Source organism: Eptatretus burgeri, chromosome 16, assembly GCF_056783735.1.
Source record: "Eptatretus burgeri isolate ZD-2024b chromosome 16, Ebu_testis_v1, whole genome shotgun sequence".
NCBI lineage: Eukaryota > Metazoa > Chordata > Myxini > Myxiniformes > Myxinidae > Eptatretus > Eptatretus burgeri.
In genome coordinates, this window is record NC_140976.1 from 63,659,018 (window position 1) to 63,673,022 (window position 14,005).

General features: G+C 44.6%; 1 protein-coding gene across 1 annotated transcript in view; it reads left to right on the forward strand.

Moving 5' to 3' along the window:
• Positions 1-800: 800 nt before the first annotated feature.
• Positions 801-14,005, forward strand: part of LOC147011205 (uncharacterized) — a 34,688-nt gene continuing 21,483 nt past the window's right edge. The window contains exons 1-2 of the mRNA XM_085859027.1: positions 801-855; positions 7,561-7,655. Coding sequence (XP_085715153.1) covers positions 801-855; positions 7,561-7,655 — 150 coding nt within the window. The remainder of the gene's footprint in view (positions 856-7,560; positions 7,656-14,005) is intronic.

Below are 14,005 nucleotides of genomic sequence, written 5' to 3' on the forward strand. Positions count from 1 at the left end.
TATAACATAGAACAAATAAAACATAAAAATGAATTAATTTTTCAGAAGTGTTGTCATGCTTGGGGTTGGATACAGTGCATGTTGTTACGAATCTGGAAACCATGCGCACTCAACATTCAGGTCCCAAAGTCAGTTATTCCGGTAAGTACATGTGAGATCGGTCCCTTTCCTTTTTGTCTTGTGGGAGACTCGAAAACGGGCGTTGTGACGTCTTTAGTTTGGTTATTACATCATCCACCATCCCATCTGCGGACCCAAACAGCCCATCACGCTCCATCCCCACAGACGAACTCCTCTGGTCCGACGATTTTCTCAGGGCAGATCCTGTTACTCTCTGCGCGAGCGAGGCCACGTGGCCACAAGAAGTATTCGGGGCTTCCGAGCAGGGGCCACGGCTCCGCCTCAGAAGGGTGCGGCCGTGGGCCAATGAGGGACGGACAGCGAGATGATTCTAACCAAGGCCCCGCCCCTTGTGGGAGGAGACATCGCCCCCGAGCAGTGCCAGAAGAGTGGTGGATAAACGGGAGTGGGGTGGACGGAAGGTCGTATGTCGTGTGTCATGTGTCGTGTGTCGTGTGTCGTGTGTCATGTGTCGTGTGTCATTGTCGCGAAGAGTTTGGTGGACAAGAGTGGAGTGGACGAAAGGAGCCGTGGTTGTTGTTATGCCCTTGTCGGTTGCTGCACGGAGAAGGCGGTTTTGTCTGCACATGGATGGATCAGAGTTTGAGTGCCCCCAAGAGTCGCCACGCGGGTTCCGTCCCGAACCACGAGCCTGGCACGAGCTCCCGGACCATGCCCCGATGACCATTAGCCACCAGGTGCCGCATTTCCGAGCACGCTTCCCTGCGACGGCAGGTACTCTTTTCCTCTGACCTCCAGCTCGTCTCTCCTCACGGCTGTGAGGGGAACAATAAAATCCTGGTTTCTTTTGTTCTGTGTGTGCGTCTGAGTGTGTTGGGCCCGTCTTTTAAGTAGGAATCGCTGAAGTGTTTTTATTTGCATCATTGTAAATATTCCCTGCTTATATATTCACTTTAAGTCTCGCTTCTCTTGTCTTTTATTTTCTGTGAATAAAGTAATTGTTTAAATCTTCCAATTCGTTTCTGTCCTTTCTATGATTGACCGAGCATGGTTCAGACTTGAGAATTAGTGAAGCCGTTTGGGCCGATAAGTTGTCCGGTGCGGCTTTGGTAACTTCCGCTTGGTTACGCCGGATCTGAGTCGGTGATGGTGACTCGATTCGGACAAAGTCGGCCAAGGGTGTGGTTTCCCCGGTAGTTGGACGGCATGAGTACTGAGGTAAATTGGAATCAAACAAGTGGACCCTCCCTCACACCGTCAAAATATTGGTGACCACGGTCCTCGAAGTGACCATGAACTTTCGGAGTTGTCCGAGAGTCACAACCTAAATTCCGGGTGTTCGGTGGGAGACGACTCCACTGCTCCACCTCGTGGTCGTTTATCGCCGTCGAACCCCGGCCCACAACAATATTGCTTATGGCAGCCTTATTCAAGTGTGGCAGCCTGTCCAGTTGAGGTTGAAGGATCAGAAGATGAAATGGAGGCTGATTCACAGGATTTTTTTTGAAGAACTTCATAAAGGAGACTTGAGTTGCTGCCTTCATTTTCTGTTCGAAGACCTCTTTCAAACATTTCAGGACATCATCCATCTCCCGACACACCTTGGAACAACTCGTGCAGTCAGGATCGTGCTCATCATGAACGACTCACTCAGGATGACGGAGCATGAACGACTCACTCAAGATGACAGGGCATATGCCACTCGCTCAAATGACAGAGCACGAACCACCCAACCCTCCTCACCACATATATATATATATATATATATATATATATATATATATATATATATATATATATATATATATATATATATATATATATATATATCTTCTTATTTCGGCTGCTCCCGCTCGGGGTCGCCACAGCGGATCATCCGTATGATCTGCATTGTGATTTGGCACATGTTTTACGCCGGATGCCCTTCCTGACGCAACCCTGGTCGCCTCTTACGACACAGGGATATGGTACACCTATTTTAACCGGGGCATACACCGGCCCAGTTTACTGGTCCTCATTTCGTCGACCTCGGAAGGATGACAGGCTGAGTCAACCCCCTGGTGTATTAATTCAGTGGCCCAACGGGGCTTGAACTCAGGACCTTTTGGATCCCAAGCCGCTGCCCTAACAACTGCGACAACACCAAGCATTATATATATATATATATATATATATATATATATATATATATATATATATATATATATATATATATATATATATATATATATATATATATATATATATACTGCATATGTATCTGTACATATCTACATATTTTTATCTATGAATATATGCATACAGACAGACACACACACACACACACACACACACACACACACACACACACACACACACACACACACACACACACACACACACATTTTTACTGTATTTATACACATATGTGTAAACCCTAACAGGTGTTGTGGATCACTCTGTTGATACCCGATGCTCCATGAGTGGAGTGTTCATGTTGAAGTATTTCACGAACAGTGAATGAAATGTGACACAAACACTCCACGGGTTCTACCACCTGACATCACGAGTGGTACACAACTCCAGTGAGGGTTTATAGTTCGGCCACGATCACTAAAATTGGATGTTTTGGGATGAAAAACAGTTCAGATCTTCAGTGCAAAACTGATGTCATAGTAGCGATTCCACACTCCAAGGTGACCGCCGCGAGTTATGCGTGCCACTCTAAAATGACCAGCATGTCCTGTCCGTTCTATTATTTGTCTGCATTTATATGCAAACTACACTCATGGATGGATCCCAGTCTGATTTATGAGATGAAACCCTCGTTAACTCCCACCGCAAACCCTCCTTCCACAATTCCAGTTTTCCCTCCTCAGAGTTCCCTTCTGTATCCATCTTGTATACACATTCCTTCCTCCACCCATTATTTGTCCATCTCCCCCTGGCTTGGCCTACAGCTCAGCTGTTGGTGTCTCCCTCCCCTTTGCTGTCGGTACCCCCATTCTCTGCTGTCCGTGTCCCCTGCCTCTCTCTGCTGTCGGTGTCCCCCCTCTCTCTACTGCATTATTCCCCCCCTGCCTCCTTCTCTCTCTGCTTTCGGTGTCCCCCCTCTCTCTGCTTTCAGTGTCCCCCCCTCTCTCTCTGCTTTCGGTGTCCCCCCTCTCTCTCTGCTGTCGGTGTCCCCCCCCTCTCTCTCTGCTGTCGGTGTACCCCCTCTCTCTATTGCAGTATTCCCCCCTGCCTCCTTCACTCTCTGCTTTCGGTGTCCCCTCCTCCCTCTCTCTGCTGTCGGTGTCCCCCTCCTCTCTCTGCTGTCGGTGTCCCCCTCTCTCTCCACTGCAGTATCCCCCCCCCCCGCCTCCTTCTATCTCTGTTGTCAGTGTTCCCCCTTCTCTCTCTCTTTGCTGTCGGTGTCCCCCTCCTGCCTCCCTCTCCCTGCTGTTGGTGTCCCCCTCCCCCCTCTCTCTCTGCTGTCGGTGTCCCCCCTTTCTCTCTGCTTTCGGTGTCCCCCCCCCCAACCCCACTTCTCTCTTTATGTTGTGTCATGATCCGTTCAATGTTCGAGTACTGGCTCTTCCACGAGTCTCATTCAAAAAACAAATCCCTTTGCACCTCTTCCATTGTACATGATACACCTGGTTTATATCGTTTTACCTTGAAGAGTCTAATTCCTGTTTTGATTTATTTCTCAACAGAAAATGTCCTTCCTTGAATGGTTTTCCACACTACTTCGACTTTGACTTTGTCAAAACTCCTATGTGAGGTATTCCCTGTGGTTGCTTTTCCAGCTGTTGTCATTTGTCAGCAGTGTGACTTGGTGTCACCATAATCTACAGGTAAGAACATTGGAATCAATGGGTGGGGAATTGAGATGGGGGAACCACTGAGCTCTATAATATATTATATTTATGTCAGTAGGATGGGGCAGGGGGAACATGTCCCTCCCACTTTTTTGACGAGGGGGGTATAACATTTCGATTGTGCTCTCCACCCCCCACTTTTTTGCTCGAATCCTAATCATTACCATGTCACGACGAGTCATCTCTAACGAGATGACCTTATAAAACCAGTCTCGATGTCCGTCCGTACGTCTCTATTTTTTTCTTCCGATTTTCATGATATTTGGTATGTGGGTAGATGTTGATGAGGGATGCACGAAGGTATGACCTTTGACCCGATTGAAGGTCAAGGTCAACGTCAAGGTCACTCCAAAGTTGCGAAATCATTCGTTTTCAAAATCTATCTCCTCCGCCGTTTATGATCCGATCTTTGAAATTCCTTCGGATTCTGATAATATGGAACAATATCTAAATTTCGTCAGGCCGCTTTTTGAAATTCGTCCTGGTTATCGAGTCTCGTGTCTTCAAAGTTGGAAAAATCGTCGATGTGATACGGTCAAAAAACAACACGACATCAAAGCCATTCTAAGCCGATCAGAGATCCACATCTGCAGAGCTTCAGAGATGACTGTCACCCCCAACCGGGGGTAATTTTTAGTTTGATTTTTTACTTTATTTACAAACGATTAAAGAAATACAAATCAATATCAATAATAATAAATTTCACATGAAATTGTTTTGATTGATGAAATGCTTTTCCATTCCACATTCCATTGTACAAATGTCTTTCCTGGACAGAAACATTCGTAAGAACCTACTCTATTGTACGGTTACATGTGAAACTAGAAGGGCACTCATGAGAGCACATACCTCCGCCACGTAATGCCTGATCCATGAGAGCATATCCGGCCCAATACATCCCTGAAATATCATGCAACACAGTACGACATCGTTTTCAGCCCAATCTCTCAATGGTGAAGAATCACTTTAAAAATTAAATAATGCTGTTTAGTTGTCCAGATCTGGATCCTGATCTTCACCAAAATCGAGTCAATTCTTCCACCCAACCTGTCCACCAAGCTTCGTCCGAATCCATCCACAACTTTTTGAGATATTGTGCTTTGTTTCGGTTTCGCCCGATCTCTCAATGGTGAAGAATCACTTTAAAAATGATAAGATCCAGATTCGGATTCGGATCTTCACCAAAATCTCATCAGTTCGCCCTTGTCACACACCCAACCTGTCTACCAAATTTCACCTGAATGTCCCCCTGTAACTTTTTGAGATACCCTGCACACAAACAAACAGACAGACAGAAAGGGGTGAAAACATAACCTCCTTCACCTTCGGTGGTGGAGGGAATAAATGGGGAATGAGAATGAGGAGTCTCCTGCCAAGCTTATTTATGGACCTACCATTGTTTGTTTTGGGAAGGTGGGGGGGGGGGGGCATGTTTGTAGATCTTGACAAATTCAGATGATGTAACAGAAAGTAGAAGTGACAATAAAAGGATGAAATGCACGTTTACATGTTTTTTTAATGCAATAATAAACTTGGTACCAAGAAGAAGCTCAAAATGAAAAGTTAACCCTTTTTGTTTCTCAACAAAAATGGGGGAGGACAGTCTGGAGTTTGGCAGAAGACATGAAGATGTTGGTGAGGAAGAAACCATAAGGAAATTGAGTTGGTAAGGGATGTGCGGGTATCATGCTCGAAGGATGCAGAGAGTGCTGAGTGGTAAATGTGGGGATAAAAATACAGGAAGGGAGATGGACGAATTCCGCCATCAACATCGAACTGATGGATTTTAAATGTCAACTTTTTGAAAATGGATTCGGGTCATCTGGAGGAGCCTGGATAGGAGTTGGGTTTCAGCCGGTACTCACAACCCTCAAACTCATCCACGTGCAGCCAAGTGAGCCTTCCAGAAACATTTCTGCAAAAATTCACTTCACCTTGGAGAGATAGTTGTGGTTCTGAAAGAACTCCATGGAGACACATTCAACACATAAAATAACCCTGGAGTTTGAATATTTCCATCACAATTATGTTACCTTCGATTACCCATCCCCTCTTATCAAGTAAAGGGAAATGCATTGTGATTGGAGACACAACCTTCCTCCATTGTTCTCTTCCTAAAGCAACCTTCCATACTCCATCCTCGTTCCCTTCCAAAACCAACATTCTGTACTTCAACCAAATAATCGCCATGCCATCGCTGCAACAACCACCATATCGGTATCCCAGTTTTCGTGGCATTAACGAGACGAATAGGCTTGCCCCCGTGCGCCGGCCACGAATCAGAGTGGCTGGACTACAGTGTATCACAGAAAGATGGGTTGGCTGCATGCGGAGAGCGGATGTGGTTGGCGACACCGAGTAGGGGACAAAAATAACCTGGGATGGAGGGGATGGAGTGGAGTTGATGTTTAGATCTGGTCCAGTCAGAGTCCAAGAAGGGAGCAGCCCAAATCCTGCGGGGGTTTTTGTCTGATCTGGAGGTGAACGCCAAAGTGTCACCAAGTCTGGAACGAGAGGGCACTACCCAGTGCTGCCAAGTGGAAATGGTGTTCTTCACGTACTGGTGATGCAAAAAGCATGACTGCTGGCGCTCTCCAAAAATCCGGGCAGAACGGGTGATGACCAACCCGGTAGAGCTGATTTCTTCCACTTATTTTGCACACGCACCATGTAACCTTGCATCTTTCAGCACAAACACCGCAAGGCTCACATGTTCTGGAGCATCAATGACAAACGAGACCCCCCAAGAGTTATTTTCAGGGCTAAGCACGACGTAATACCACACAATATCGCACCTCCTACCCACTCCTCTCAACTGCATCAACACCTCGTTGAGATCCACGGGGGGGGGGGGGGCAAGACTGCTCATGTACGGGTGAGGAAGGGGTCGATGATGCACCCCGGCATCTTTTTGTCCCTTTATCTGTCAATAATTTAACGGATGAATGTTGTATCAGTCTGTAATAATGAAGACCAGTTGTGTAATGGGTTTTTTGAGTGCTCGGGGTAAGACTGTTTCTGATGTGACACTGCATTTCTGTTAATATTTGAATCTTTGTAAGAAGTGCCTGTTTAATACATGATTTCTTGTTTCCAAACCCGCTCAATTGTTTCCTTCCTTCATTAGTTTTACCTTGCCTACGTAATTGATAGAACGTAATTTGTGCCCCACTGATTCGCTCCACATGCATAGCCAATGTCCCACCTTTGGTTTCGCTCGTCCATACCACGATAAGTATAAGAGGTGGGATGTTGAGGGAATGTTTCCCCGTCTGGGCGGGGCTACATCAACGGAAAGGTAACGTGAGTTTTGGAGCGGGGACGTTGACAGACCTTCTCAGATGGTGTCCATGGTTGCTCAGCAATCTGTTGGGTCGCGGGCATATCCGTAGCTGTCGGCTTCAGGTTCGGAGGTCAGGGAAGCTGGTCCGATCAGATCCCACAGGAGCCCACCTGTCGACCCCGAAACCTTAATAATATGTTGTGATCTTTTAAAAATGAGAAAGCTGAGCCAAGAAGGGTAAGCCCACCACTGGGTGGGAGTTCCCAGAGCTCATGGTAATAATTGTGGTGATAACAGATTTACAAAAAACAACGTTTTGTATTTTTTATTTGTTTTTGTTTCTGTGATTTGCAGGAAAGCAGTTTTCTCATAAGTTGTTTCTTCTTAATCATAACTGTCGGGTCTTCATGGAGTATCATGGACTCAATTTGGAGAACCCACCCAGCGATGTTTGTCATTCCTCACACGAAGGAAGATGCCTTATTTGAAAAGCTGTCCAGAATATTTTCACTGATCCCCGAAAAGGTGAGGAAAATGTTTGGGAGATTGAATGAGATGGATTTTGTTTTTGAATTTTTTTAATTGAATCAAATGAGACTTTACGTGGATTTAGTTTTTTAATAGCGATCTAAAGCTCATCGAGGAGCTTGTACATTTAATCATGGGCGGGACAAAGACATGGGACATCGATATACTTTTCCATAAAAACGATATACATCAAGGACATTGATAGATGTTGGACAAACATGAGTGGTGTCTGGGATTTGAACCTGGGTTCACTGCATCGTGATCAGCCATTGGCTCAGATGGAAACACGAACAGGTCAATCCTGGATCCATGTAAGCTAAACATTCCTGGTGAGGATAACACATCATGTCAGCAAAACCTTCCTGATGAAAGTGAGTACTGCAGACAATCCCCATTCATGGGGGTTACGTTCTTGAAAAATCCCACGTTGACCAAAACTGCAATGCACAAAGTCAAGACCTCATGGGAAAAATAGGGTGAGGGGACCAACTCGAAAATTTATCGACTTTTTTGCTTCAACTACAGTCGTAAACTAGAGGGGCACTCGGTAGAGCGAATACCTCCGCCACGTCATGCCTGATCCACGAGAACATATCGGGCCCAATACATGTTAGAACTAGATCGACTCACATGTAGAAATGGCAAAAAAATCGAATTTTTTTTGAAAAAAAAAGATGCAAATTTTTTTTTTCTCAAACAATTTTTTTTTTCGGGGGGGGGGGGTGGGGTTGGAAATCAGTTCAAACATGTAGAAATGCAAAAACAAAAATTCATATATTTTTTAAGATAGCTGCCATTGCGGCCATATCGGACTTTGGACCAAATCCAAAATCTAATGGCATGATCCATGGACCATACCTAATCCCCCCACAAAGTTTCTTCGAAATCCGTCGTTTTTTTCCGTAATACTGTTCACAAACAAACAAACAGACAGGGGTGAAAACATTAACCTCTGTCCATCTTCGATGGTGGAGGTTAAACATGAAATTGTACTTACTGATGATGATGACGATGAGGATGGGCGTTGGAGGTTATTGAGATGACGTCATCATCCCTGGCTGAGGGTCGTCAGGGTCATCAAACTTTGTGAATGAAGAAGGTGATCTTTATCTGCTTTGCCTTGTGTTGCATGTTCCTATAGACCACTGTATAAGGTCCCATGACAGCGGCCATCTCGCACTTGAATATCAAACACCTCTCCATGAAGACAAACAAAACCTCTCAAGATATGGACCTCATTCTATTTATCCCAAGTGTTCTCTTTCACACTTCTTAACTTTATCTTATTTCCCCCTCATTTCAAAACAAAGAAATATTTTCACTTGAAAAAAAATATCACAAACTTATTTTTCCTCTTATTTCCTTCCTTGGTTCATTCTTTATTTCTTCCTTTCTCATTACTTCCCAATTGAACCAACCTCCTCATAATTTAATTAATTTGTTTCTTACCTTTAAAGCTTTTACTAATATTTTATAATTTCTCACTTGCCTTGTATCACGAAAACCCAACATCATCTTCATCTTCAGAACACCCCACATGTTCTTCTTCTTCATAACAATTTGCTCTCACAAATACCCCACAATTGAAAGACTCGCAAAAATATCAATATCACGTGATATCAAACTAAATCACGTGATTACAGTCCGTGCTGCACGATATCAAAAGGGCGACTGAGTTTACGATTGAGCGCAGTGTGGGGCTGTGAGGTGAGCTTGAGTTGCGGGGTTGTGTATTCTTCCGCGTCAGACCATGATAGAGCGAGGGACCCATTCCACGATCGGCACATTTTATCACGATAATTCAACGGAAATAACGGGAAAACGTGATGAGGAAACCTGTGTTTGGGGTGGGCCTGCTGAACTGTAACTTATCAGAGGAGCGCCTTACCACTGTTCCTCATCAGTCATCACGTACAATTACAGTGTTTAATTGGAAACTACATCAAAAATGGATTGATTATTATCGCACTGGCTGAAGAAACAACAAAGAGTTGGAAGGAAGTTTTTCTGTGTTTGTTTGACCCTTCGAACCCAAGAGGCCATTTTACAAGCCGCCATTCAATCCTCCAGCTCACCAAGCGGCTGTTTTACCAACCGTGATTCAAATCTCCATCAACCCCAGTGGCCAGTTTACCAGACATTATTAAATCCTCCATAAACCCCAGTGGCCTGTTTACCAGAAGTTATTCAATCCTCCATGTACCCGATTGGCCTGTTTACCACTCACTATTCAATTCTCCATATACCCAAGTGTCCAGTTTACCAGATGAAATTCAATCCTCCATCTACCCAAGTGTCCAGTTTACCAGAAGTTATTCAATCCTCCATGTACCCGATTGGCCTGTTTACCACTCACTATTCAATTCTCCATATACCCAAGTGTCCAGTTTACCAGAAGTTATTCAATCCTCCATATACCCAAGGGGCAGTTTACCACCTACTATTCAATCCTCCATATATCCGAGTGGCCAGTTTACCACCCACTATTCAATCCTCCATATTCCCAAGTGGCCAGTTTACCACCCACTATTCAATCCTCCATATACCCAAGTGGCCAGTTTACCACCCACTATTCAATCCTCCATATACCCAAGTGGCCAGTTTACCACCCACTATTCATTCCTCCATATACCCAAGTGGCCAGTTTACCACCCACTATTCAATCCTCCATATACCCGAGTGGCCAGTTTACCTCCCACTATTCATTCCTCCATATACCCAAGTGGCCAGTTTACCACCCACTATTCAATCCTCCATATACCCGAGTGGCCAGTTTACCTCCCACTATTCATTCCTCCATATACCCAAGTGGCCTGTTTACCACCCACTATTCATTCCTCCATATACCCAAGTGGCCAGTTTACCACCCACTATTCAATCCTCCCTATACCCGAGTGGCCAGTTTACCAGAAGTTATTCAATACTCCATATACCCAAGTGACCAGTTTACCACCCACGATTCAATCCGCCATATACCCGAGTGGCCAGTTTACCACCCACTATTCATTCCTCCATATACCCGAGTGGCCAGTTTACCACCCACTATTCAATCCTCCATATACCTAAGTGGCCTGTTTACCACCCACTATTCATTCCTCCATATACCCAAGTGGCCAGTTTACCACCCACTATTCATTCCTCCATATACCCAAGTGGCCAGTTTACCACCCACTATTCAATCCTCCCTATACCCGAGTGGCCAGTTTACCTCCCACTATTCATTCCTCCATATACCCAAGTGGCCAGTTTACCACCCACGATTCAATCCTCCCTATACCCGAGTGGCCTGTTTACCTCCCACTATTCATTCCTCCATATACCCAAGTGGCCAGTTTACCACCCACTATTCAATCCTCCCTATACCCGAGTGGCCAGTTTACCTCCCACTATTCATTCCTCCATATACCCAAGTGGCCAGTTTACCACCCACTATTCATTCCTCCATATACCCAAGTGGCCAGTTTACCACCCACTATTCATTCCTCCATATACCCAAGTGGCCAGTTTACCACCCACTATTCATTCCTCCATATACCCAAGTGGCCAGTTTACCACCCACTATTCAATCCTCCCTATACCCGAGTGGCCAGTTTACCTCCCACGATTCAATCCTCCCTATACCCGAGTGGCCTGTTTACCTCCCACTATTCATTCCTCCATATACCCAAGTGGCCAGTTTACCACCCACTATTCAATCCTCCCTATACCCGAGTGGCCAGTTTACCTCCCACTATTCATTCCTCCATATACCCAAGTGGCCAGTTTACCACCCACTATTCATTCCTCCATATACCCAAGTGGCCAGTTTACCACCCACTATTCATTCCTCCATATACCCAAGTGGCCTGTTTACCACCCACTATTCAATCCTCCATATACCCGAGTGGCCAGTTTACCACCCACTATTCATTCCTCCATATACCCGAGTGGCCAGTTTACCACCCACTATTCAAACCTCCATATACCCAAGTGGCCAGTTTACCACCCACTATTCATTCCTCCATATACCCAAGTGACCAGTTTACCACCCACTATTCAATCCTCCCTATACCCGAGTGGCCAGTTTACCACCCACTATTCAATCCTCCATATACCCAAGTGGCCAGTTTACCACCCACTATTCAATCCTCCCTATACCTGAGTGGCCAGTTTACCAGAAGTTATTCAATCCTCCATATACCCGAGTGACCAGTTTACCACCCACGATTCAATCCGCCATAGTCGTGTTTAAATTAAAATGAGAAAATCGATTTACATTGAATGAAACAACAAATACCTAAATATAACATTTCAAAATCAACCACAAGCATTGAAACAACAATAAATGATTGAAAAAATCGGTTTCCACATTAAATATAGGTTTATTAGATATACAAATATCAGAAATAACAGGTAATATTAATAATATTTAAGAGACAATAAAAAGTTGAAAACATTCATTAATTAAATAAACCAATGTCACCCGCAGCGTGACCCAGATCTTGCCAAAAGGTGACCACGTGTGACTTCTTTAAGGTCACACTGAGGTGAACAGAGATGCTATCCACCAGGAGCGACTCCTTGAGGAATTTCTGCCTACGAGAGATTCCGATGAGAATCGTTCTACAGAGTAACCATGAAAAATATGTGTTTGCCTCATAACGTCACCAAATGACGTCATAATGTCTCAAGCTTGACATCTATCTATAATTCCAGTAATGTGTGTGTGTGTGTGTGTGTGTGTGTGTGTGTGTGTGTGTGTGTGTGTGTGTGTGTGTGTGTGTGTGTGTGTGTGTGTGTGTGTGTGTGTGTGTGTGTGTGTGTGTGTGTGTGTGTGACCGCTGTTTCTCGATAAACGCTGGTCCGATCTTATTGAAACTTGCCAGGTATATCGTTGGGGACCTGAGGATGTGCCTTTTCAAGGTTTGATATTAATCGGACAAGTGCTTCCCAAGTTATGGTCATTTATTTACCAAACCAATGACAAGACACGTTGTTGCGTGGGCGTGGCCGATGGGGAAGGGAAGGTCAGCCGCGTTCCCCATTACGGGTTACAACGTACGGGCTTCCAGAGAGTGATGACTTCGTGTATTCTAATAATTTCTCGATTTCTTATGCGCATTTATAGATAAACACAATGCCCCAAGTTATGATCGTTTTCATATTAGACGGTGCATAAATTTGGGGAACATCAGAGTTAGCTGGTATGCTCCGAAGCAGGAAGTAAATTATTTTTTGCACGTTTTTTTCTCCTCTTTCCTTTTCTCTGTTTTTCCTTGCAATGACATTGGGAAAAGGAAAAATACGTTGGCGCTAATTGAATAATTGGCCATTAAGAATAAATTGCGAATAATCGTAACTGCCATATGCGAACTTCCGGACAGTGAGGACTTCACTTCCGGAGAGTGACGATTACTGTATTCTTTCTCGATTTCTTTCTCGAATTTCTTAAACCCAATAGCCCAATCCAGTCAGTGACGATTACTGTATTCTTTCTCGATTTTTTTCTTGATTTATCGACTTGCTGTATTCTTTCTTTCTCGATTTCTGTACTTTCTCGATTTTATTAAACACAATGCCCCAATCCAATCGTAGTTTACGAGAGTGAAGGAACGGCCTGTGTGGTTGTTGTTTCTGGCACGCCGTTTGAAAGTTGTTTTTTTTTGCATGTACGGCCACGCACGTATGGGCACGTGAGAGCGAAGGAATGGCCTGTGTGGTTGTTTCTGGCATGCGGTTTGAAAGTTTTTTGTTTTGTTTTGTTTGCACCTACGGGCATGCACTAGTCTATCTATAATTCCAGCAATCTCTGTGTGTGTGTCTGTGTGTGTGTGTGACCGCTGTTTCTCGACAACCTCTGGTCCGATCTGATTGAAACTTGCCAGGTATATTTCTGGGGACCTGAGGATGTGCCTTTTCAAGGTTTGATATTAATCGGACAAGTGCTTCCCAAGTTATGGCCATTTATTTACCAAACCAATGGGAAGACACGTTGTTCCGTGGGCGTTGCCGATGGGGAAGGGAAGCACAGCCACGTTCCCCATTACGGGTTACAGCGTACGGGCTTCCGGAGAGTGATGACTTCGTGTATTCTAATAATTTCTCGATTTCTTTTGCGCATTTATAGATAAACACAATGGCCCAAGTTATGATCGTTTTCATATTAAACGGTGTATAAATTTCGGGAACATCAGAGTGCTGGTATGCTCCGAACCAGGAAGTAATTTTTTTTCTCTCTTCTCTTCTCTTTTTGTTTTTCCTTGCCACGACATTGTGAAAAGGTAAAATACTG